This window comes from Chelonoidis abingdonii, chromosome 1, assembly GCF_003597395.2.
Source record: "Chelonoidis abingdonii isolate Lonesome George chromosome 1, CheloAbing_2.0, whole genome shotgun sequence".
NCBI classification, from domain to species: Eukaryota; Metazoa; Chordata; order Testudines; family Testudinidae; genus Chelonoidis; species Chelonoidis abingdonii.
Genome location: NC_133769.1, coordinates 273,429,991 through 273,457,443, shown reverse-complemented (window position 1 = coordinate 273,457,443; position 27,453 = coordinate 273,429,991). Strand labels below are relative to the sequence as shown.

Sequence of the window (27,453 nt, the reverse complement as noted above, 5' to 3'; positions counted from 1 at the left end):
CACACCACTTGGGGGAGGTGGAGTTATTAAGTCGGCATAGCGAGGCAGTTACAATGGCAGGAGCAAAATGTAAGCTTAGACACTTCCATAGTTAGGTCAACTTAAGCCACTTTGCATTAACCTGACTCTGTAGTGTCGACCAGATCTGAGAGAGAGAACCTGAAAAGTTAGCTGAAAACACTGTGGCTGACACCAGAAGAAACCTGGGAAGAGGTTTTAGCGTTCAGTTGCAGGCTGAAAAGAGTGTTCTTGGTTCTGTGAGTAGGTTTGCAGAATTCATTTTTTATTTTTTTTATTTTTTATAATTTTGACGGATAATATAAATGTTTACTTTAAAGCTTTTTTTTTTTAACTTTTTATCAATTTTAAATTTTCACAGTTGTACAAAGATGTGGGGGGATTTGGACAATAATTATTTAATGACATTCAGATTCAAAAAGTCAAAGTTTTAAAACCATTGAAACATGAATTATTAATATTATATGCCAAAATATACAAAATAAATATCCTTAAATAAAATTCTAAGAAGTTCTCAAGCAGCATTTTTCTTTCCTTGACTATCTGTAAATTTCTATGATGATCTATGAAAATATTTTTTTCAGCATTTGTATATGTATGGTGAAATTGAGGTTTATTGACATCTACCGATAAAAATCTAATCATTCCAATTCTAATTGTGAAAAAAAGAAAAATCTGTTTCCTGCTATTGTTTCCTCCTGTATTTAGAGACCCAGGACTTTGTATATTCTTTGTAAAGAAACAAAACTGCATCAAAGAAATGCCTATCACCAATTCCTACATCTAACTGGAACCCACACAGAGCCTCCAAATTTGAATAGCTGTTCAAGTCGAAAAGGGGCAACAATACAGTGGAGTGGAAGCACAAAGAAAACTACTAATATTAAGACTTGTAGTTCTGCAAACATACATTTAATATTCAGTGTTTAAAAGCTATGTTTTGTTTTAAATTAAAATGTTACATCTATTAATAATATTAATTAGTAACGTTTATATTATAGTAACATCAGAGGCCATGATCAGGATATCTTGAGAGGAAATTCAAGCAGTCTGGCTAATATTCAGGGCATTACTTCTGTAGCAATGTCCTGTATTTACCATTTAACATACCATCAATCATTTTCTAAAATTAGCCTTTTTTTTTTTTTTTTAATTTTTCAGTTGATAACATTAGTGACCAACTACGGTTACTGGCCTGAGGCATAGCTGTAAACTGTCATCTCCTCCTATCTAGTCACTTAATTTCAAGGAAATGCCTTGCAAATCAATTTTTGTTGCTTAATTGATGGTCTAATATTTTGCTATGAGACACCAAATGGCCATTCAAAGCTATAAAGCAACTGATGTAATTTTTTGCAGGGTCGTTGTACAAGAGAGAACTGCAAGTATCTTCATCCACCAACACATTTAAAAACTCAACTAGAAATTAATGGCAGGAACAACTTAATCCAACAGAAAACTGCAGCAGCAATGCTTGCCCAGCAGATGCAGTTCATGTTTCCAGGATCACCAATTCAACCAATGGTAAGTATCCTTTTTCAAATGATGTGGCGGGTAATTAAAGCTCAGATGTGATATTGGGTTGACCTGAAAAGGCCTCTAAACACCTTACTACTTTCATTGTCAGTGAAAATAAATTGCTATTTAGAGACTGTGTGAAGTACAGAAATGCTGGAAAATATGCACAAAATTAAATTTGCGTGCTGAGGTGTCGTCATAGATGTGGCACATCCCCCATTCCCTATCTCGGCCTCACCCATTCTCTCCTCCCTCCCTTTCCCACCCCCTAGCCCTCCGCACTTTCTTTCTCTCAGGTTTTGAGACCCAGCTACCTTGGGTTAGCTTTGCAATGGCTTTGTGCAAGATCCCCACTTGAGTGGAAAGAGTTACAACAATCATAACCATTTGGGTAGGATTGCAGTGTCTTCTTTCCCTGCTTCTATGAACTTAATAATTTTAAATAAATCTTTCATCTCAGATTGTTCCTTTAGTTCCTTCCAGAACGGAACAAGTGATCATGTGTTCATGGGTTGTGCTTGCTTCCTAGCTTAAACTCTGAAGTGCCCCAGAATGATGTAGACATAGAGAAATGATGATATGGGACTTCACAAGCTTCAAAAGTTCCCTCTTTTGAAATCATATGTAAGACAGTCTGGGTCACTTCCTGCAAATCCAGATACAGAGCAAGCACCTTGCAGCCAAGAACACGAGCTTGGTATATATGTATAATGATCAGTCCTGTTGTACTCTTCAAACAGGTTAGGGCCATCTTTGTAAAAAACAATAAAGATTAGAGGTGAGTGAGCACTACTCCTTTATCTCAAGCGCATTGTGACCCAGTGGGAACACTTAGGGTCAAAGCCAACTGTCATTGACTTCATAAATCAGACGTTTGTGTGTGTGGTCAATCAATCTCACACACGTGCGCGTCAGAGAGAAAGGAGACAATATGAGGGGAGCAGAGAGAGAGGACAGCAGCGAGGGTCACTGTGGGGACAGGGAAATTTAATAGGACAGGCAGAGAGATCTTTTGGTGCAGGAAAATGAAGCCTTGTTTCTATTAGCAAGTTTGGTTTTCCCAAAGATCTCTCACCAAAGACAACGGTTGTAGCCAATCCTATAATAAACTATCTAAGGATTTATTAACTAGGAAAAAGAAATGGGTTATTTATAAGGTTAAAGCAGGTAAATGTGCATGCACAAATTAGTTGCAGTCTTATGTTCCAAAAGGGTAATAAAAGCTGCTGTAATATGCAAGGTATATATGTACTTTAGGGCTAACCCAGGCCAAGCCCAGAGGAACTTTTGTTTATGCTTAGAAATCTTTGCCCCTTACAATTCAAGCAGCTTAGAGGTACCGTCCTTTCTTATCAGTGATTTTTATTCCGTTCCCCCCACAGTTCAGGTTGATGGGACAAGTCCACCTGCACATCTTCTCTACATGGGTGTTGGGAGGAGCAGCTGAGAAGAGTTCTTGTTCTTCGATGTTTCACAATGGCCCATTTAGTTTCAGTGGGCCTTCTTGGTGGGCCAGACCTAACACCTTCTGTAGGAAGCCAGCATTTCTACATTAATTCATGTTCCTTTCCTGTTTGATGACTTACATAATTACAGAGGATTACCATGCAAACACCTTCTATAACCGTATACAGTAAAAGCTGTTTTATCTGGCATGTTGGGGAATGGGGGGTGCTGGTAAGTGAAAAATGCTGGTTAACTAACAGGGAGGGAGTTTGGGTGGGGCGTGGAGGAGGTGCAAGACGCAGGCTCTGGAAGGAAGTTTGGGTGCAGGAGGGGGCTCAGGGTAGTGGGTTGGGGCAAGGGAGAGGGCTCGGGGTGCCGGATCCAGGGATGTTCACTTTGGGTGGCTCCCCGCAAGCGGCAACTTGTCCCGACTGCTTCTAGGCAGAGGCGTGGGCAAGCGGCTCTGTGTGCTGCCTCCGCCTGCAGGTGCCACCCCCGCAGTTTCCATTGGTCTCCCAAGCCACTGCTCCGAGCCCCTTCCCATACTCATACCCTTCCCTCCCAGAGCCTGCGCTCTGTACCCTCTCCCACGCCCCATCCCCTGCCAGACCTGTGTCAACCGGCCTATAAACCGGAATTTCAATGAAGATCAGAAATGCCGGTTTATAGAGCTTTCCGGTTGGTGAAGTTCCGGATAAAACTGCTTTTACTGTAACATGGGGTACAGATGTTAAAAGTGAGATTAATACATACAGCATCCTACAAGTATTCCATAAAGTCTAAACACATTCTTGTAAATCTAATACCTGTTTTAACACTACTAACCCACAGATGAGCCAGACTGGTTTCCAGCTATGCATTTGTCAGTTTTCAGTGAGTCATAGGGGTCTGGGCATGAGCTGGCACCTGCTCTGCCAGCATCATGGTAACGATATAAAAATGTGGAATATTTTGAACAATCAGGCCCTAAGTCTCTCAGGGTAGGCAGCCAAAATTAGTGGATACTTTTGGACATTATGTTTTTAATTTCTCCATGCTTCGATCTGTAAAATGGGGATAATAATAATTTTTTTTCTCACAGAAGAGATGTGAAAATGCATTCATTAATATTTGTGAAGTGCCCAAATATTACAGAGAGGAGCGCCATTAAAAAGTCCATGAAGCAATTAACAATTCTTCATTTCAGTGCATGGTTTGGGCGGTGCGCAGTAAATAAGGCATAGGGGCTACACACTGAATGATGAGGAAATATTGAACAGCTACCTCACTCCTGAGCACTGTCTGTCCTGTGCTTTAAATGAGGATAATATGGTAGAAATAGTATGTGATCATATAATTAAAGTATGTATCATACTGCATATGCGCTAGGGGCAGAATTAAACAGTCTTAATTGACATTTTCTAACTGTTTTGTCTTTGACTTCGCACCTTTAATGTTCTTTTAAAATAGTGGGGATTTTGTATGTAATAGGATGTTGGTTAAACTTGTCACTAATGTGAGCAAAGAAATCCCCTAAATTTCACATAGATGTTTCTTTCCTTTTCTCCGCCCTATCAATACAATCATCATTCAAACTTTATTATTTCACCTACCAACAGAGAGTAAAAAGCAAGTTCTTTTTCTCTGTCTCAAACTGCTAGCGGGCTATGGTAGATTATCATTGATGTAGTGGAATAAAAAATATAAAAGAAATACCTAAAAATTCAGTGAAGCTTGTAGAGTTCTTCTTGAAATTATATCTAGTGCAAAGATTTTATTTTTTCTACTAAATATTGCGCTACAGTAGCATGTTTATAATAGCTATTGTGTGAAATAACTGAGCATAAAGCTGCTATAGCAAGAATCTCTTTTTTTCCTTTATTATTTCCTTATTTTGATTTACAGTTTATGGATAGTATTTAGCTAGGATAGGAGCACGTTTTTTTGATTTTCAATGGAAAAAAATTTTTTTAAATGTTGACTCTTTGCATGACTAGATTATCTTTTCCTGCAGCTGGGTACCCTGGTTGGTGGTGGTTCTGCTCTCAACATCTTCTTGGGGACTACGCTGGACTCATTCTTGACTAGCAACTTTCTCCAAGGACTGTTAAAACCCCTTTGAGCCGTATTCTTTCCCCTAAGGCTGTTTCATACAATGTTGATGGCTAGCTTGCCCTGCTAATAAAACTTATAGAGGCCACTTTGATGAGAAAGAGATCTCTGCCTCTTTAAATTTTCTAAATGTCTCTTCAGAGCTTTGCTACATCTTGGCATTTTCTAGCTGCCAGCTTATTTTACAGCTTTACTTTTAGTCCTACATAACAGACCCTGCATTTCTGACCTGGCAAGTGTTGCATAGGGTGGTTCAAGAACCTGATAGATTCCAGTAGTGAGTGCAGGTACAGACTATATCTCTGCAACTGTTCCAGTAGCATCAGTCCAGAGCCTGCACTAGTCAGAGATTTGCTGCATTTCTATGCATATTCTTTTCACATTTGTAATTATAGTTTGCCTCTAGCAAACATCAACTCTGCAGGCCTACAAAAGACCTTTCCAATCCTGACCATGGTACTGCATTGACTCCTGACCCTGTGGAATATATAGTAGCAAATCTGCTATCCTACTTCATCTGAATTGGATTTCTGCATCACAGAGTTGCTTCTTCCTCTTGATACAGCTTCATTGCATTGCATTGCTTTAAATGGTTGTGAAACATAATTTCAGACCCCTATCATTCCTACCCCTCGAAGGATTTTGATTGGCTACCACAGCCCATCAACCTGAAAAAGTGGCAGTTGAATATAACATAAACATTGCACAGACCAGTTTTTACATGTCATAGGCACAGTAACTTAAATTGTATACAAATACAAAATACGGCATGCATAGTGATAGATGTGACATGTGAAAGCGCTTATATAATGTATACTATTATTACAAAGATGGATTCAATATACTGAATAACATTTTACCTATAAAATTCAGTTTTACCAGGGAAGCAGATAGAAAGAGAAAGCAGTAGAAATAAGATGCACTTTATTTGAGATGTATAAATAAACCTGAAATGTAATATGAACAGTAATCTCAATAGATATTCAGATTCAAATGATAGCTGACCTGTGTAGATGCGCTGAGACCCCTTTTCTCATAATATGGCTGCAAAATGCTGTTCCTGTCCTTCACTGGAATGTATTACATCAGCGATTCTCAAACTTTAGCAACCTGAGGACCCACATTTTGATTTTAAAAAATTTGTGGCCCCTCCAAATGCCTTCTAATTTTCCCCAGGGATGCTCAACCCCTGCTCATCCTCAGGCCCTGTCCCCACTCCACCCCTTTCCCCAAGGCCCCATTTCCGCCCCACCTCTTCCCACTCCAGCCCTGCCCCTCCTCTTCCCCACCTCTTTCTGCTCCCTCCCTCGAGCATGGCCTGTTCCTGCTCCTCCCTCTCCTTCCTAGCGCCTCCTGCATGTTCCACGGTGTGCAGGAGGAACTGAGAGGAGTTGATCAGTGGGGCTGTCAGCTCTGGACATGACTTGGGTCTGCATACCCCAGTTTCAGAACCGCTTTATGCCATGTTTACGAGAAGAAGATATGCAATGTAAATGTAATGTTGTCAACTCTTTTTTAAATTCTGATGAAAAAAATTAATCAAAACCAGGGAAAACGTACAAAAGACATCAAATAAGATCTGAGAACTTTTTAAAAAATTGTTTCAGTGTAAGGTTACCTATTTATTTTTCATCTCACTGTGTTTTCATTTTGCAGCCCACATTTCCAGTAGGTCCAACAATAGGAACGAACACAGCTATTAGCTTTGCTCCTTACTTAACGCCTGTAACCCCAGGAGTTGGGTTAGTTCCGACTGAAATCCTACCCACACCGCCTGTCATTGTTCCTGGAAGTCCCCCTGTCACAGTTCCTGGGTCGACTGCTACTCAGAAACTCTTGAGGACTGATAAACTGGAGGTACTACAGACACCATTGTGACTAGAAATGTAATTTTCTGCTAATTTATATGTAAAAGCTTAGAAGAGCTATGTTGTCCTTAGACACACTCTCTAATATAGCCTAAACTTTAGTTATTAAAATATAGATCTCATAAGTACTCTTGCAGGATTTACACTTGCACTCAGTGGAAATGGTACCATTGTTTTAGTGTCATCATTTTTTTTTAATATAGTTTGGATAAAAATTCAATGAATGTGTTCTAGAGTTGATTGCTCAAATTTAATATGCCTAATCAACATCAAAGTAACGAAAGGGGTTGAGTTTTTTAAAATACAGCTTTGTCATTATGAATTTCTTCATAGAGAAAATAACTGGGTTCACAGGAGCAGTTAATTGACAAACACTGAGCAATATTCGTAGGGATTTTATGTTGGTGAGCAAGAATAGATTTTTTGAAATGACACAATTCTATGCAAGTTCAAATTATTATCAAACAATACAGCTATATTAATTGCAACTTAATTAAGAGTAGGCAAACATATTTAACAAGCATGTAAAGGACTGTTGCAAACACTGTGAGACAAGTCTAAAACACAATACAAGAATGAGCTCTGTGTGTGTGTGTGTTTGTTTTGTTTTTCCCAGTTAAGATTGCTGAGTCCATCAGCTGTAATTAGTGTTGTTTTGCACATAGGTGTGCAGGGAGTTCCAGCGAGGAAACTGCGCGCGGGGAGAGACCGACTGCCGCTTTGCACATCCTGCAGATAGCACAATGATTGATACAAATGACAACACTGTAACCGTTTGTATGGATTACATAAAGGGGCGTTGCATGAGGGAGAAATGCAAATATTTTCACCCTCCTGCACATTTGCAGGCCAAAATCAAAGCTGCTCAACATCAAGCCAACCAGGCTGCAGTGGCAGCTCAAGCAGCTGCTGCAGCTGCTACAGTGATGGTAAGTGCAAGACTATATGGTTAAATTTTTCATAAACTTATCAGTTGTTGTTTTTCTCCAATTAGTAGTGTTGTTTTAACTATTGATTTTCACACATTCATCTTTAAAGCTAGGAATTCTAAGAAGTATTATAGACTCATAGACTTTAAAGTCAGAAGGGACCATTATGATCATCTCGTCTGACCTCCTGCATAACGCAGGCCACAGAATCCCACCCACTCACTCCTGTATCAAACCTGTGTCTGAGCCATTGAAGTCCTCAAATCATGGTTTAAAGACTATTACTTTCTTTAGGGAAAAATACTTTCTCCCTCCCTCAGTTATTTCAGCATAATAGTTTCCTTTTTTAATAGAGTGAAGTAGTTAGACACTTTGTACTGTCTTTGCTCTCTGCTCCATGATGGTATGCCAAATTTACCTCCTAATATATCTTGATGAGAAATAAAACTGGTAGAACTTAGTGGTCAATAGGAAGTATGTACCATATGCCATATTAGCTCTTTGATGGCAGAAATATAAACTGAAAAATTAAGAAACAAGGAATAAAGGAAGAAGTGGTTTTGTTTCCAAGACGCAGGGCACAGATGAGAGATCTGGTCTCTCCCACTGCCTTACTGTAATATCCTGGGCAGGTCATTTTTAATTGCCCTGTGACTCAGTTTCTCCATTAGTAAAATGGAAATAAGGCGCTTAATTCATTAATATTTTCAGACATACAGCTTGTATATCTGAGAGTACCATAATAATGCCTATAAATAAAATAAAATAAAATTTTGTCTAGTAAGATAAACGAAAGAAGTTAAAGGATCTGATTTGTTTTCAGAAGTTTTATACTATTACTGAAACATGTTTAGAGATGTCTTTCCCTCAATGTCCTTTTGCAGAATGGCTGATGCTGTTACTAGCAACGGTTCTACACCAGTACTGATAGAGTTGAACATATAAAGCATGAAGGGTTTTATTCAGGGGACAGCAGTATAGTCAGCCCACGGATCAAAGCAGCATTATCCTAATTCCTGGCACTGAAAGAATAATTATACCGATGTGACTTGTGGGTAGTGCATACAATAGATGTAGACAATACAATTACTCTTAGAGTATGGAGCCTACCAGAAACACAATACAGTACAGCATATAACTATCACAGGGTATTGTATTAAAAAATAAATAGAGACCAGACTTTTAGGGGACAAAGAGTGAGTTTCTTCCGAATGTGGCAACTGTGAAAGAATTTAAATCTCCAAACAGAAGGAAAAGAACAGAGGAGAATTTCCCCTAATTCAGTATTTTCTCCTACAATATTTCCAATCTCTATTTAAAATATAAGAATTTTAGCTAAACCTTCTCTGTGCTCACAGAAGCTGAGGACCGATCTGGAAATAAAAATGAGTGAATATCTGAGATTTTTGCTGTTAGAGCAGGGCAGATGACTGATTTTTGGGGTTATGGTGGGGGGAACGCAGAATGCCCAGCAAACCAAAAAATCGGAAAAAATGTTAGATTTGTTTCCCTCCTTTGAATCAGGCAGAGAGAAGATTTGTATCCATGTCTCTTATTTCCCAGGTAATTGCGTTAATCACCAGACTATAGAGTCAAGTTCAGTATTTCACTGTGGCCCACTGAAAATGTAAGAATTCTACAAAATGGAACAGCTTCAACAGGAGAGATTGAGAGCAACCCATCTACAATAGTCTATAGCCTGGTGGTTAGGAAACTCACTTAGCCAGGAAGGCGACTTGCGTAGAAATCCCTGCTCCAGAATGGCAGTTCAAATCTTGGTTTCTTACCTGCCTTGCAAATGCCCTAAATACTGGACTAAAGATTGTGAGGGACATATGGACAGACACATGCACTCTTTCTGAAACTGACCCTGAAATCTTTTTCCCAGCCAAAATGAACCAGGTCAAATTCATGAATAGTTTCAGGTTGACCCAAACTGCATTTTTGGCTAATAAATTAAAATAAATTTCATCCAGATCCAGTATCAGTCCTTCAATCACGCAAAATTCATCACTTCTAGATATAAAAACCAGGCCTGTCGATTAATAGCATTTATCTCATGCGATTAACTCAAAAAATTAATTGTGATTAAAAAAATTAATTGTGATTAATCGCAGTTTTAATCACACTGTTAAACAATAGAATACCAATTGAAATTTATTAAATATTTAGAATGTTTTTCTACATTTTCATATATTTTGTATTCTGTGTTGTAATTGAAATGAAAATGTGTATTATTTCTTATTACAAATATTTGCACTGTAAAAATGATAAAAAATAGTATTTTTTAATTCAGCTCATACAAGTTCTGTAGTGGAATCTCTTTGTCGTGAAGTAGATTGTAGACTCAAAACCAAAACAATGTGAAACTTCAGAGCCTATAAGTCCACTCAATCCTACTTCTTGTTCAGCCAATTGCTAAGACAAACAAGTTTGTTTACATTTACAGGAGATAATGTTGCCTCCTTCTTATTTACATGTCACCAGAAAGTGAGAACAGGCATTTGCATGGTACTTTTGTAGCTGGCATTGCAAGGTATTTATGTGCCAGATAGGTAAACATTCCTATGGCCCTTCATGCTTCAGCCACCATTCCAGAGGACATGTTTCTATGCTGATGACACTCGTTAAATTCAATTAATGCATTTTCTTTTGTGACTGAACTCCTTGGGGGATAATTGTATGTCCCCTGCTCTGTTTTACCTGCGTTCTGCCAGATATTTCATGTTACAGTAGTCTCGGGTGATGACCCAGTGCATGTTGTTCATGTTAAGAACACTTTCACTGCAGATTTCACAAAACGCAAAGAAGGTACCAGTGTGAGATTTCTAAAGATAGCTACAGCACTCGACCCAAGGTTTAAGAATCTGAAATGCATTCCAAAATCTGAGAGGGACGAGGTGTGGAGCATGCTTTCCAAAGTCTTAAAAGAGCAACACTCCAATGCGGAAACTACAAAACCCAAATCACAAAAAAAGGAAATCAACCTTCTGCTGGTGGCATCTGACTCAGAAAATGAAAATGAACATGAGTCAGTCCGCGCTGCTTTGTATTGTTATCGAGCAGAACCAGTCATCGCCATGGACCCATGTTCCCTGGAATGGTGGTTGAAGAATGAAGGGACATATGAATCTTTAGCACATCTGGCACGTAAATATCTTGTGACACCAGCTACAACAGTGCCATGAGAATACCTGTTGTCACTTTCAGATGACATTGTAAACAAGAAGCAGCCAGCAATTATCTCCTGCAAATGTAAACAAACTTGTTTGTCTGAGCAATTGGCTTAACAAGAAGTAGGACTGAGGGGACTTGCAGGCTCTAAAATTTTACCTTGTTTTGTTTTTGAATGCAGGTTTTTTGGTACATAATTCTGCATTTGTAAGTTCAACTTTCATGATAAAGAGATTGCACTACAGTACTTGTATTAGGTTGAAAATACTATTTCTTTTGTTTTCTTACAGTGCAAATACTTGTAATCAAAATAGATATAAAGTGAGTACTGTACACTTTGTATTCTGTATTGTAATTGAAATCAGTATATTTGAAAATGTAGAAAACATCCAAAAATATTTAAATGAATGGTATTCTATTATTGTTTAGTATGCAATTAATCACAATTAATTTTTTAATTGCTTGACAGCCCTAATAAAAACATAAAAAACTTATTTTTCTGAGCCAAACTAGTTCTAAGATATGCCTCCTTTTATTGAAATAAGCCACATTCAAGACAGGGATCAAGAGGAAGAGTCTTTTGAAACACGATTTTGAATTACTAGCATTATACCACCAAAGGAGAAGAAGGCTGAAAGCCACATGATGGTATATTATTCCTGTGGAAAATTTTATAAATGGCCTTTAATTGGATATTTAAACTCCCAAGAGTTACAATGTAGACAAAAGAAGCTTTTTTTATCCCATTTATTTTTATTTAATGCAAATCCAAAACAAAGGGAAACCATGGGTCAAAATAAATAAATGGGCTCGATCCTCCATTGATACAAATAATATGGGAGAGTATGGGGAAAAGTGATTTCTGATACAATATATATATAGGAGAGGCCCCCCAAAAATGGTCAAGAATAATTCAGTCAAAATACTGTCTGACCTAAAAAAATAATAATAATAATTCTGGTGGATCTACGTTGGAAGGAACAATCAAGGATCCTTAACCAACGGTTCCTGCTTCCAGATGGGTCCTGAGTTGAAATTATGGTCTCACAGCAGACCTACCCTGATACATGTACTTGTTGGGCAGGGATATGGATCAAAAGGCTTGAGAACTTAAAGCCTAGATTATGCAGGGCTCTATAGACTAATATGAAGAGAAGGGGTTAATTTACACACTTCATAAATGTTTGAACGTGTGGGTGTGGCATCTGGTTCCGTGTACTGCCCTTTTCTGCCAGCATGGTCCCCTCAGCTCCCATTGGCCACAGGTCCCAGCCAATGGGAGCTGCAGGGGTGGGTGTTTAGAGATAGAAATGGCATGCTAAGACTCCTGCCAGCCCTTCCCCCCGCCCCCCACGCCACACACACACAGGGCCATGCTGGTTGCTTCCGGGAGCAGCGTGTGGCCGCAGCAGGCAGAGAGCATGCCTTAGTGGGAGTCCAGGAGCACTGCTGGAGATGGCGATCGACTGGGAGAGTCCCCAGAATGACCAGTCGATCACGATCAACTAGTTGGTGACCACTACTGTAGGGCCACCATAAAATAGAGTTAAGGTGAGATAAAGTCACCTTTGCCCCCACTCCCTCAGGGTGCATCTTCGGTGCTACGCCTCCAGGAAAGAATCCTGCCAGACCAAGGAGGTCAGTGAATTCTAGAGTTCAAGACCCCTTAAGGAATACCCTACCTCTAGCCCCTGACATTTAAACCTAGTAATTTTTCCTCAGATGGCTTAGTTCAGGCATAGGCATACTTTTTGGCCCGAGGGCCATATCTGGGTATGGAAATTGTATGGTGGGCCATGAATGCTCATAAAATTGGGGTTGGGGTGCAGGAGGGGGTGATGTCTCTGGCTAGGGGTGCGGGCTCTGGAGTGGGGCCAGAAATGAGGAGCTCAGGGTGCGGGAGGGGGCTCCGGGCTGGAGCTGGAGCAGTGGGTTGGGGTGCGGGAGGGGAGAGTTGGAGGTGCGGGCTCTGGGGTGGGACTGGGGATGAGGGATTTGGGGTGCAGGAGGGGGCTCCAGGCTGGGGCAGGCAGTTGGGGCACAGGTCAGGGCTCCGGCTGGGGGTACAGGCTCAGGGATGGAGCCAGAAATGAGTTCAGGGTGGGAAGGGGCTCCTGGTTGGGGAAGGAGGTTGGGGTGCAGGAGGGGATCAGGGCTGGGGCAGGGGGTCGGGGCACAGGGGGAGGTCAAGGGTGCAGGCTCCAGGCGGTGCTTTCTTCAAGCAGCTCCTGGAAGCAGTGGCATGTCCCCACTCTGGTTCCTATGTGGAGTTGCAGCTAGGTGCTCTGTGAGCTACCCTGTCCGCAGGCACCGTCCCTGCAGCTCCCATTAGCCGCAATTCCCGGAGGGGGAACATGCTGCTGCCAAGAGCCTCAGCACGAGCATGGAGAGGCCTCCTACCCTGCTCCCTGGCTGGAGCATGGGAACAGGGCAAGCCCCAGACCCTGCTCCCCAGTGGTAGGCTGAGGGCCAGGTGTGGCCTATGGGCTGTAGTTTGCCCACCCCTGCCTTAGCTGGTCTCAGCTTTTGAGGTAAAAGCAAGGAGATGAGCAGTCTATGAAATAGCCACCGCCCAGACCATTCATAGCTGAAAACCAGTGTTTTCGTATTATTGTGCTTTGTGAAGTGAATTTAAGACTGTGTGATCCATTAATATAATCATTACATTATTTATGGAGCACTAAAAGTGTGCTCAGTGCTGTAAGAAACATGAAAGAAGACATTGAGGAACACAAAATCTAAATTAAATGTTCACCATACCTTAAACACACCTCATAATAGTATACATAAAGTGTATGAGAGAGGTAAAATATAAAGCCTTTATACAGCTAGTTAATTTTATTTGTTTTCTTTCTCCCACCTCCCTCCTTCTGTTCCTCTCCAATGGTTGGTTATCATGGAAAGGGCTGGTGGGAGAAATATGTTTTACAGAGGGGTTTGACTGGTGAGAGGGAGGTTCTTTGGTGAACAAGGCTTCAAGCATAGGAGTAAAAGGGAAGAAGGTTTGTGAAGATATGAGGAAGAAGTGGACAATCAAGGGGAAGGGAAGACAAGGAGGAAACAAGAGCTGCCTTATCGGTAGAGACACTGCTACTATAGAACCTTGAAACTGAGCACGGGGAGCTTGACTTGATCTGGAAGGCAGGAAAAAGCCTGCAAAAGGATTCAAAGAAGAGAGTTTTCAGTGGAGCAAACAGGTTGAGATGTATGCAAGACCAATGCAAAGTTGTGAGTCAGCTCAGTGTGACACTGTGGCCAAAAGGGCTATTGCAATCCTTGGTTCTATTATCTTGGTATTTGGCACTGGTGTGACTGCTGTTAGACTATTATGTCCAGTTTTGGTGTCCACAATTCAAAAACAATGTTGATAAATTGGAGAAGGTTCAGAGAGCCACGAGAACAATTAAAGGATTTAAAAAACCGACCTTACAGTGAAAGACTCGGGGAGCTCAATCTATCCAGTTTAACAAAGAGAAGGTTTTATCTCTTAATGCAAATATGGGCAATAAAACTATGCTCATGTTAAGTATTGTTTTACATTTAAATATTTTTAAATGATGCTATATTAGCACCATGATTCCTAATCTGACCATAAATTACATGCTCTTATTGACAAATACACCTCTACCTCGATATTACGCTGTCCTCGGGAACCAAAAAATCTTACTGCGCTATAGATGAAACCACGCTATATTGAACTTGATTTGATCCACTGGAGCGTGAAGCCCCGCCCCCCAGAGCACTGCTTTACCATGTTATATCTGAATTCATGTTATATCGGGTGGTGTTATATCAAGGTAGAGGTGTAATATTGTTTTCTATCACCTGTTCCTAAAGTTAGAATAGATTTTCCTGAATGACATCTAAGAAAATATTTGTTTAAAAATGTAGGGCTTTTTCTCAATGTAATGTGGTAAGTTAAAAAGGGTAATCCAAGTTACTGTCCCAGCTATAGTAAAAAATATTAAACTGATAAGTTAGTGATTAGACATAACATTAATTTGTTATATATTGGAAATAGGAAAATTGTTTATATTTTGACCCCAAAGTCTATTGAAATGTACGGTTTATTAACTAAGGCCCTGATCCAGCAAACATACACGTGAGTAATTCTATTAAAGCATTAAAACTCTCATTAGTGCTTTAGATTTTAATTGTTAGTGTTGAAAATTTATTTTATGCTTTTTAACTTGACATAACTAACTTATCAGAAATTCTTGTAAGAAAATCCTGAAATCCGATGTTTTTCTGTGAAGTGTTATAATATGCTTAATGGTGTCTGCAAGCTGCTGTTTTAATTAACTTTCCTAAATTTCAAACATCTATATTTTACTCTCTTATATGCTTTTAACTAAGGTATAGTAGATGCATTTTTGCTTCAGTACTAATTCAAGGTGTAATATTCATTTCTTTAGAAAACATTTTTGTTGTTGTGCATGCCTAGTGTTTTGTATGTTGTATACTGCATTCAGAATATTTTTTTCCTTCTCACCTATCCACAATGCAATGCCGTTCCCATGATGCACCTCTGCTTGCTGTTTACCTGTATGTTAATTCGCTTGAATCCCATTGGCCCACTGCCATCATGTGCTCGCTGCCTGTTATTAAAAGACTCAGTCGACTGCCAAAGCAATGAAGCGGCCTCTCGAAGCAACTGTAGACCTGGTACTTTGACCTTTCACCTTTTGCTTTGCATGTAGCTTTTCAAAAAAGCAACTAATGAAATTTGTATTGCTTTTTTTTAACATCAAGTGAATCTATCATATATTATTAATTTAGAAAAAATTCAGTATTATATTTATCCATCTCATTCTCATATGCAATAAATGCAAACAATTTAGTTTTTTTCCTAACATGATTTCATTTTAAAATACCTTTTCACAGAAGTTAAAATTAGATATAACTGCTTTTGTAATTGAAAATACTATAATCCCTCACTGTATTTAATAATAGGAAAAATATAACTAAGAAAGAATGCTTGGTAATGAAACACAAGTGGTTTTTCTTCCTAGAATATTTTAAGCCCAAATTTAAAGGAAATGCCACTTTTGTTGCTTTAAAGGCCTTCCTTTTCAGTAGTTGTGGTGCTACAGTTTTATGTTAATAGTACCATGCTTTTGCGATCAACAACAAAATTTCACTCATTTTACATTGCTATTATTTGAGTTAAGGTGCATGGCAAGGCATCTTTAACTGCTTTTTTTAAAAGTATTACAATATTTTATTAATATAGATTAGAAAAAATCGAAAAATCTGCAAATTTAATTAAATTCTCCTTTTTTACAGACCTTTCCTCCTGGCGTTCTTCACCCTTTACCAAAGAGACAAGCACTTGAAAAAAGTAATGGTGCCAGTGCCATTTTTAATCCCAGTGTCTTGCACTATCAACAGGCTCTTGCCAATGCACAGCTGCAACAACATGCAGCATTTATCCCAACAGGTATGTTGTATTTGCACTAAACAGAATCCTATTTAAGCATTCTCCCCATAAGACAGTGCTTATCACATTGAATATACTTTTACATGTGTAATCCATTCTCTGCACATTCATGACTAGTATGCACAAATATTTTAATACACTATTTTAATTCCTTCTGCAGAATATTAGGATTCAGGAGGTAATTTTATCATGTCATTAAGTAACTTTTAATATTTTCTGTTGTCCTTATTTTACATATGTCAGAGTACTTTATATCTATATTGAGTGGTTTGCATGCTGGGTCTATCAACCAGAACTGTGTTGAGTGGTGGGGAGGAGGAATGTCATTAACTTGTTGGAGAAGGCATAATGCTTCTGTGATACAATGGGAGTGTGAAAAGTATTGGTAATATTTATCCCTGTTCTTCTGGTATATTTTGTACTGCCACCGTTACTGTTCTGCAGCCAGACATACTCCTGCTACACAGTACCCTTTGCCCTCTAGACCAGCAGCACTAGCAGCCAAATTATAGTTAATTCCTGCACAGATGCACTATGGGGATAAAACATTCCCCATCTGCATAGAACTGTTTTACGTAGGAAACTTGTTTCGTTGTCTTCATAATGGAATATTTTATAATCCAAAACTCTCCCCAGATTTTGCAGTTAATAGCTGGTGTTTTAATTCTTAATATAAGTGATTTAACTACAGTGGAATTTTAGTAACATGAATATTCCATTGTTTTTCAGAGCAGTAGAAAATTAGACCATGTCATTTGGAAAAAATCTCCAACCCCATCAGACCTAACATCTTGAGCTCATACCTGTGGTGTGGAGACTTACTTTTAACACTGTGAAAGAAGGGAGAATATTCTACTTAAATGTCTAATTTATGAATGAAGTGAACTTGCAATAAAATCCTCTATATTATTCAAAAAGCGAAGTATCTAAAAGTAAATACCCCGTATAGTGTGTTAAAGAGTGCAGTTTCAGTATTAGTGTGTATATCAACCATGAATTCTTAGGCTCATTTAAAACACTTTTCTGTAGTAAATATATTTTCTATTTTTGAACATATTTGCTTATCTTTTATCGTGTTCTTTAACCATCTAATAATAGTATGAATTAAACAAGTGAAAGAATTCAGGTTGCTGTAATTTCTTATTACACAGCTTTACAATAATCTTTTCAGAATAAAAACAAAAATCATATGAACTCAGTGGAAGTTTGCCTGAATAAGAAGTATATTAAAACTTAGTAAAGATCTCAGGGTTTGGCCCTATGTTTGTCAAAATATATGTTCTAAATATTTATTTTATGCACTTGTTTTACATATTGACTCCCTTTAATTTTGAAAATATCCCAAAATCTTGTGTAATTTTCAGTGAGATCCCATGACCATTTTGTAACTTGCGACTATAATGGAAATATGCAGGAAAATGTGCTAACATCCGTGGGACGGTTTGAAGGAATTTGAGAAATGAAAGAGCATCCAGTGCTTACAAATGTCCGAGTCCCCCTGCAAATGTACTTCACATCACAGGCATAAGAACTTGTGGTGGGGTATGCATTGTTCCTCCTCATAGGCACTGCCTTTCAGAGCTTATCACTATTGTATACAATTACAGTAGAATGCATTAAAATAACCCTGAAAAAATAAGCTAGTTTGAAAATACTTCAGTAAGATAGCACTCAGGTATTTTCCTAACTTAGATGCTTATCTTTCCTCAAGTACTTTATTCCATGTGCTGTTTCTCTTCAATTCACATTTTTGGTTAATCCTGGAGTCATCATAACCACCAGTACAAAATTAGCTCAGAATTGAGTGACAGTTTATTATGAATTCATGATGTAAAAGGATGTGGGCCTTTTTGCCAAACTCTTAAGGGGCCAGATTGTCATCCAGTCCCAGCATAGGTGCACAAAAAAGGGAAAAGGTGCAAAGAGTCTCTCATCTCCAGGAGACCCGGCACACGAGCCAGAGCACAATGGGAGACTGTCATAGGGAGCAGGAGAACTCAGAAGGTCAGGCGTCACTAGTATCTGTAAAGAGGAGTGGGGGATGAGGATGTGCACTTAGGGTGACCAGACAGCAAGTGTGAAAAATCGGGACAGGAAGTGGGGGGTAATAGGAGTCTATATAAGAAAAAGAGACAAAGGTCGTGACTGTCCCTATAAAATTAGGACATCTGGTCACCCTACGTGAGCTATGGGGCACACACTTTCCATTGGCCGGTAGAATGGGTCTTTCATAGAAGACAGTGCATGTTGCTTCTACAGTTGTTGCACTTCTCAGGGAGTCCAGGAGGAACTGTGTGTTCTGGAACTTGGCTCTAAGTACATCTACACCTTCCCATGTGGGGCTGTGGCTATAAATATTGCACACCCTATGAAGAACTGTGCATGAAATTTATTCTTTGGTTTAGAATGGTAAACCAATATTTCCTGAACTAGTATCAATTTTAAATGCGTTCTATGTGTTTGGTAGAAATGTTACAGTTAGAACCAGGTTTTGCTTATAAAATATATGGAAAACTGATATGTTGTTTTATATAATTTCTCTGCCTTTTCTAACCTATGACTGCCTAATTAATGGTTGGGGGCTTCATAGCACTGCTTATCTTAGATTTTTTGCACTGTAATTTTCTTTTAATACAAAATGCACACTAAATCAGTGTGACTACTTCATCCACACTTTTTATTGTTTGGTGAATGGTTTTTTATGATTTGAAAAGCAAGAGGGTAGTGTTTTCCTTCAAATGCTGTTTATTAGAACTTTTATGACCACTGGAAGAGGGGAAAGTGTGTGAGGGTTATTCTTCATGATAAGGTCATTCATAGTTCTTTTTGCTGTTAAATACGTACATACATACATAAAAGATTGTTAACATCACCAAACAGGAATTCTGCAAACTTAAATCTATCTTATGTGCTGAATATATAGTAGTAGCATAATGTGTTATGTACATGCCACTTTGTTCCTCTTCCTCTCTACCCTCCACCTTCTCCCCACTATGCACTGTACTCACCATCCTAAAAACCCCTATCCATTTTCATTTGCTTTAGCAGAAAGGATAACAGCTGAATGAGCACAAAAACTGAACTCAGTTGTACAGAGGCCTCCCTGCCCCCATCCAGAGTACTTTTGAGGCACATTGGCAGGACCTCATGTGGAATGTTGCACAGTGACTAGCCATGCAACATTGGTTCTGTTTCCAGTGCTGCCATTTTAGCATTTTTGTTGATAAAAATAACATTAGTAATTTGTTATTAAAAACATGTATGTTAATATTTACATATAGATTTAACAAAATCACCACTGAATAATAAGAGAATTTCTATTGAATTAAATGTTTTCCTCTGCTGTGTATGAGCAAAATTAATAAACATTAATCTGTGTAGCTAACATAATGCTGTCTGAATTGTTGAATGGATTTAAGCAGCCATTAGATAAAATCCGATATTCAATCAAGAATTTTTTTAAAAATTCTTATTTCTACAAAAAATAAATGAAAGATGTTTATGAAATCTGGTCCATCTTAAATACGCACACAGATGTATTGGTATACTGTAATAATACTTTAGTATAAAATTATTTAACGTCACTCTTGTAACACAAAAACTATGAATGACCTTCAGATTGTGTTCAGCTAACTTCTACTTATCCTTGGTTATGCTTGAATCTCAGTTTGAATGTTAACTCTAAACAGCTAACCTGTTTCTTCCCTTTATTCACTTTTTCCACCTATCATTGCATGACATGCAGGGTCAGTTTTGTGCATGACACCCGCTACCAGTATTGGTAGGTTCTAAATTTCTTTATTGATCTCTTTTATATTGTATACTGTACCTTCAGTTGTTTGCAGATCTTAAACATGACTTGATTACTAGATTTAAAGGTTCATTTGGCTTTTTGATTGACTTTGTAGGATCTTAGATTTGTTTGTAGGTTAATCTTGCAGTTTAGATGCGACATCACCTGCTATAACAACCACACTGCAAATGCATAAAATCATGGATTCCAATCTGCTTTTCAGTTTTCAAAATTGTATTTCTCTCAATTTATTTTATATTTTATAGTATTTGTAAAATCATAAAATATTGGTAAAAGCAAGCTAATTTCATCAGTGTTTTGAAGTTTCATAGTGGTGTGCCTGTTTCTCCTTTTTGCTGTATGTTAGAAAGTTTTATCAGAGTTTCCCAGAAGCATTTATTTTAATACTTTTAACTGAAAGTACTTTGAGACCTAAGGTCTGAATTGCATTCCCTCTTAATTAAGTCAAATCCACTTTAAAATTTGCAGCATTTGAATGCACATATTTTATGGTTGCAAAATTAGCAACAGACCCTTACTCAAGTGAGTAATTCTTATTCAAGTGAATAGTCCCATTGATTTTAATAGGACTAGTCACTTGAGTTTCAGTTTCTCATGTGAGTGAATTTTGCACATATTGATAAATTTGTCCTTAAATTAAAACTGAACAAAAAAATAAATGTTTACAATCTGCTCTTTTAGATCAAACAAATTAGTTTTTAAATCAGGAAAATAATTATAACACTGATTTTTGCCTCAAGCAGATTGTAATTTAACTCAAATAAAATCCAACAGTTATAGGAGGCAACAGAACATAAATCCAAAAACATTAATATAAAAATTGTATGTATGTTTAAAGCAAGGCTGCAAATATGCTCTTAACCTATAATACTGGTAAATGACAATAAATAAAATAGTTTCTTTTCTTCCCAGTACTAAAAATGAAAGATTTCACTTCTTAAGGGATGGTGTTTTAATGTGTTTTAGTTACTTTAAAATAGTCTTTCAACTGATTGAACAATTCTTACTTAAAGTGATAAGCTGTTTTGGTAGACGCCCAATTTAAAATAATTTGTCAAATTCTTAAATATAATACCAGCAATCAGAAGTTATTTTGCTTTTTCTGGGAATCACTGATCATGTTGACAAACTTCCTTTAAATGTACTTGTAATAAGCTATTTTCCCTTTTTTATTTCTCTGCCACGCTTTCTTGCTTTGCATTGTGATTGCATGCCATCTGCTGGTTTAACCCATGATGGCTTGCTGCTCTGATATTCACCATGCCAAAATACCACTTCTATTACCATAATGCTGCACCCTCCTGTTCATTGCTTCCATGGTTCCCCTCCTGAAAGTGCCCATGATGCACAGCGCTACGTCCGCCACTGTCTCTGCAGCAGCAACTCCTGCAACAAGTGTCCCCTTCGCCGCAACAGCCACAGCCAATCAGGTTTGCTCCTTTTAAAGCTTTCTTTCACAAATCCCAAACTCTAAATGAGTGCTGATATTTTTTAAAAAAAAATTCTCATGGAGAATTTTTTTTCATGTTTACCCATCAAATTTTATTTTTAAATAGTTTATAGCAAGTGTTTATGAACAGGTTGCACTTATTTAGAGTTAACATTTATTGCAAATAATGATGTAGCTATGTTTTATGTTGCAGTGTTTGTTTCTTATATCTAATATTGTGTAATTAACCCAACTGAGAGAGAATCATTTTAGTAGTGGACTCCTTGTTAAGATGTACAACTAACTTCAGATGCCAAAAGGAAAAAATGTTACAGCAGTTTTCAAATGTCCATATGTGTTAATATCCTTTTCTCCATACAGTGTGTGTAAATGACTAGCTCATTGTGTTGGTGAAAACTGACTAAAACCACAAGTGTGCAAAGTCAACTGAAGATAAGCTTCGTGAAAAGGAAAAAGTAAAAATGCCAGTAACATAAGGAATAACTCACATTTACATTCTGGACATTTACATGGATAGTTGGACTCTCCTGTCAGCTGTAGATTTAAAGGGACACTGCCAACTTGAAAATGACATTTCCTTCTGAAAATATTGTCTCTACTGTTGTTATGAGTAATCCCTAAGATGCAAGAGAAAGAGATTAGAGGAAGTAATATTTTTTCTGTTCTTCTTTTTTTTTTTTTAATCAGTTTTCTGATGTAACCGTGTGTTACCTTTCCCTTCTGTGCCCGATCTGCTGAGGATGTGAGTCTGTTGCAGCTCTCCCTATGCGAGCTGGGCTCTTAAGCTTGATCTGTAGAGATTCATGTTTTGGAGGTCCTCAGTTCAATCCCCAGTGTGCCAGCCTGCACACCACTTTATGCACTGGTCACTTTTACTGTTCTATTGATAGCCAGGTGCATCACTGTCATGCAGTGTTCAGGGAGAGCTTAAATGTATACTCTTCTCCAAGTTTTTCAAAAGGGTGTTTACCAACAACAGCAGCAGTAAGCTGAAACTGAAGAGGTAGTAGGCAGATTTGCCCACAAAGAGAAAAGGAAGAAGCAGTGGCCTTCAGCATAGTTATCTTGTTGCCACTCCCACCCCCATCCCTCAAATCTAGCAGAGGAGCAGAATCACATGCCAATTTTTTTTAATTTTTTTTTAGAATTTTAAAAAATATTCAGAATGTATTATTTAAAGGTGTTCTACTGGAAAATTGAACTCCATTTAATAGCAATTCAAGTTTGGTAATATAAGTTACCATTATGTATAGTATTCTAGGGGAAATATACTACCTCTGAAATACACAGTGCTTTCATGAAGAAACACAAACAAATATCTTCCTTGGTTTTAGGAGGGCTTACATTTTCCAGTGTGATAGTGTATTCATGGCTTTATCCTTTTGTTCTGCACAATATTCTTTTGTACATCCCTTTCTGAAAGCTAAATCATTTAAATAAGGAAAATGCTGAAGGATGATGTTTGGGAATAGAAGACAAATGTCACAGGCAGCTGGTGTGCTTAAAATTCAGCTGTTTCCTATTCTTGTCGTTTTTCTTTTGAAAGTATGGAAGGTAATGAATAACATCGTGGTACTACCCTAAACAGTCAGTTGACGATCCTGTAGGTTTGCTGGATTTCAGGTTCTCAAGTCATGTAGTTAACATTGCACATAAGAGTCTCTGCAACAGAAATTGGTTTAAAAGTGCTTAGTGAACTTTTGTGAAGCATTGTGATAAAAAACAGAGACACAAACAAGTGGAAATACAGATGGCAAGGGAATAAATAAAACAAACAAAGGATATGTCCATACTGCAGTTGGAACCAAGGTCCCCACTCCGGGTAGAGAGACACGTGTTAGCTCTGCGTGACAAAGCTTATTAAAAATAGCAGGGTAGCTGGCGTAGCACCGGTGGTGGATTGGGCAAGTTGCCCAAGTATGTACCCAGTGGATCCAGCTGTATTCAGATGGCTAGCCCAAGCTGTCACCCGTGCTATACCAGCTACGCTGCAATATGTAATGTGCAATGAAAAGCAGCGCTAGCACATGTCTATCTGCCTGCACTGGGAAGAATGCTCCGAGCTGCAGTGTAGGCACATCCAAAGATTCCTGTCAATAGCAATGTTTTCCACATGGATTTCCACAGAGGTTGCTTCCAGCTGAGTAACTTAACTCATGCTCGCTAGAGAGACAGTCATCATACATAACATCATCATCTCTGCCCCTTTTTTCTACAAGCAAAACAGCAGGCATCTGTCCTCTGACAAGAGGGTACCCTGGTTCCCCCGGCTTAGGCAGCACTGGTTTCCTTTTCCATCTATGTTGGAAGAAGGGAACACTTAAATTTAATGAAGGTCTTGTTTAAAAATGTAAAAAGGGAATTGCTAGGGCATTTCTTCCCCTGCATATCAATGGGAACCGTTGTTTTCACCAGTAGGCTTTTCACTTCCTCCTTTGCTTTAGTCATTGGAAACACCCAGACGCTGAAGTAAGCTGCAGAGGGTAGCTCAGTGGTTTGAGCATTGGCCTGCTAAACCCAGGGTTGTGAGTTTAGGCCTTGAGGGGGCCATTTAGGGATCTTGGGCAAAAATCTGCCTGGGGATTGGTCCTGCTTTGAGCAGGGGGTTGGATTAGATGACCTCCTGAGGTCCCATCCAACCCTGATATTCTATGATTCTAAGAGATTGCTGACTCTAGGAGCTTTCACCCAGATGGAATGTAATGCCAGACTTGATCCTGAAGAGGAAGTCATAGCAATGCTTAATCATCTGGGTCAATATTTTGAACTCCTCTTGGGAAAAATTTGCTGACCTGCTCAGGAATCCTGGAACTGCCACTAGGAGGAGGTGCCAACATCAGCTGACAGTCACAGCCGCTGAGTATCAGCTGATAGTTTTTAAAAATCCTGGATCAGGCACAGAAATTGAATTAGCATGTAATGATGGTTCATATTTTGTGTCAATGACATATTGCATGAAAATCTGCATGAACCCTATCTGCTGGCCAGTTGTGTGCTTTCTTTTTGAAAATAACATGAGTAAATCAGACCCAAAGCATAGACTACACAAACCCTGCTATACTGCTTACCATGCCAATCAGACAGCTTTGCCCCCTTGTGCATTCAACCTGTGAACTGAATGAAACCTGTGGAAAAAATAGTATGTGATCACATAATTGCAGGGAGGGAGCCAAGCCCCCTGGCTGGAGACAAGGTTCTAAGGGCTTCTCTACTCCCTGCTCCATGGTGGGGGACTCCCTGGGCTGCCTCTGGTGTAGAGGGCAGCTAGTTGCTTTGTTCCGTTTTGGAAAAATCAAATGGAAATGTTCAGAATTTTCCAAAATAAAAATTTTTTGGAATTTCCATGGGAAATTTTTAGTTTTTGTTCTGACTTGGGAGGAAAACTTTTTTGAAATGTCAGAATTTTCCATGGAATGGGAATTTCAAGTTTTGACCAGCTGTAGTCAGGAGCCTTCAGCTGGAACATAACCACTAAGTTTATTTTCACATAGAGACTGCTGCTTGCTTAGTTTCCTACAGCTTCCACTGCAGTGGTCCTTTTTCTCTTTGATGTTAGGATAGCAAGAGTAAAGAAATCATGGCATTTCCAAGATTTCATCATTTTCCCTCTGTTTTTATTGAGAACATTGCATTACGTATGTTTCTATATGGTGTAATTTATCTCAACTAATATTCCAACTGTAGTGAAGTAGGAACTCATAGAATATCTGTCCAGTTCTTGATGATTTAAAAAAAAAAAAAACTAGGTGAAATCCTGCACTATCATACACGTGTAATTTGTGAAGTGTTTAAAAAAAAAATTGGCCAAAAATTGCTGAGAACATAAAAACTAGACTGTAATACTGTAATATGATGGGCAAACCTTGTGATATTTGAAACAAAAAGAACTCTCAACCATCTTGTAGCTGTTTCTATTGCTTGATGCTGACTCAACAGACATTTTAGGCTTCAGAGCAACACACAGAATGTTAATCCAGAAATCTTATTATATCGATTATAGAACTCAAAATGCTTTTAGACAATAGCCTTACTCTTATAAATTCACTACAATACAATACAGTATGTCTTTATTTTGTATAGCATCTTTCATACAAAACTATATTCTAAAATGCTTCACAGAACAAATAGACAATATAGAATATAAGTTACAGAAAAAGCTGAAAGATATTATATTGTTGGTCATAATTTCTCTCCCGTTGTTTATGGCCTTAAGAGGAATATACAATAGAGGAAAGATCCATTTTCAGATTACATTTAAAAAGAGATGAAGGATCAGCATGTTGTGTAACAAGGCCAAGGCTTGTGAATTATTCAACACCATTTGATCTAAATTAAGAGTCAGTTTCTGAGTCAAATTGGAAATTATGCAGCTGTATTAATTCTGAAATTATTCAGGAACCTTCATTTTATTGAAATAATTGTAAAATTAAAATAATAGTGAAAATAAAAATAGTCACATTACATTCAAGTTCAAAAAACAAATTAAAGTAGTTGCCCCATCATTTGGTTGGAAGTAATTTTTTTAAAAAAATTTATTAAGCCACATGATTAATCAGGAAATTTTGGAATTGAGAAGTTTGGGAAGGCAGCTGTCTCTCTCTCCTTCATGGTTTGTAACACAGGAGATTAGGAACAATCAGTTACAGAACTGTCTTGGAAAGGGAGAAGTGCCAGACAAGGCTTTCAGTAAACCTAAATTCTGTTAGACTGAAGAATCACATGGCAGCCCCCTTGCTTAGCCCACATGAGTGAATCTATTGTGTGTAGCTCAGGAGCAGCACATGGCAGGTGCTGTCCTCTGTAAACCTCCCCTGCTCCCCAAGAAAATGCTTAAACTCATTAATGCTTAAACTGCACTACCTCTGAGAGAAGGTTTGACAAGGCAGGTAGCTCTCACTTGTTTCTGTGCTGAATTATGAGAGAACTCGTGATGCTTTCTGCTCTGTCTCTTAAGGAAACCCATTAAACTCTCATGTATGTCGAAAATGTTGGGCAGATGAACTGAAAATTGGAAGATAGGAGGAAAATGGCCCTTTTTGTGGATTAAAGTAAAATCTTGGGGTGAAAGATTATTTTTATGTGAACTTTAGTGTGGGTACATAACAACAGGCTCCTACATAAGACTAACATTGTTAAGTTTGATAGCTATCTTATGGAGATAGTCTTGTTGATGCTAAAAGAATTCATATCCACTTCATATAATGACTGCATTTTTAAAAACTTAGTTATGTTAATCTTTTCCTTATTAGCATCATTTACTGTATTTTTCTCCTGCCTTTCATGTCTGACATTCCAACTATGGGTTTTCCCTTCTCCTCGTTATCAGAACCAGGCTTGTCTCTAAGATGCTCCCTTTTGGGCAGTCCCAGGTGCTCCAATCTCCGGATTAAACCATTTTTGTTCTTTTTATCTCATGGCCCTGGAAGCAAATGGAAATATCAAAACATTGAGCCCAGTCCCAAAAAGAAAACAAAATTCACCAAATCAGTCTTCCCTCCTCATAAAAGGAAAGAAGGAAGGAAGGAATGTCCCTGCTTCATCTAGTTAATCTTCCTCTGCTTGTTCCTACTTTATCTATGTGGTAAACGTCTGTCTCAAATCTGGACTTTAGCGTACAAAATCTGAGTGTTTACTGTGAACCTCCCCCAAGCTTATACCCAGCTTGGATCTGATATCGCTGCCACCAACCAGGATTTTAGGGTCCC

At 38.4% G+C, this 27,453-nt stretch overlaps 1 protein-coding gene across 11 annotated transcripts in view; it reads left to right on the top strand.

Annotated features, from left to right (window-relative positions):
* The window catches only part of MBNL2 (muscleblind like splicing regulator 2), a 180,712-nt gene that overhangs the window by 123,134 nt on the left and 30,125 nt on the right, over window positions 1–27,453 (top strand). For 4 of the 11 annotated variants that reach the window (XM_032771445.2, XM_032771433.2, XM_075061523.1 and 1 more), the window contains 6 exons: window positions 1,378–1,542; window positions 6,730–6,930; window positions 7,607–7,870; window positions 15,656–15,709; window positions 16,331–16,484; window positions 20,230–20,265. In XM_032771445.2, the coding sequence (XP_032627336.1) occupies window positions 1,489–1,542; window positions 6,730–6,930; window positions 7,607–7,870; window positions 15,656–15,709; window positions 16,331–16,484; window positions 20,230–20,265 (763 nt within the window). In that variant the 5' untranslated portion in view covers window positions 1,378–1,488. Of the gene's footprint in view, window positions 1–1,377; window positions 1,543–6,729; window positions 6,931–7,606; window positions 7,871–15,655; window positions 15,710–16,330; window positions 16,485–20,229; window positions 20,266–21,633; window positions 21,729–27,453 lie in introns of all 11 variants that reach the window. The other 7 variants (XM_032771437.2, XM_032771441.2, XM_032771439.2 and 4 more) reach the window with 7 other exon arrangements.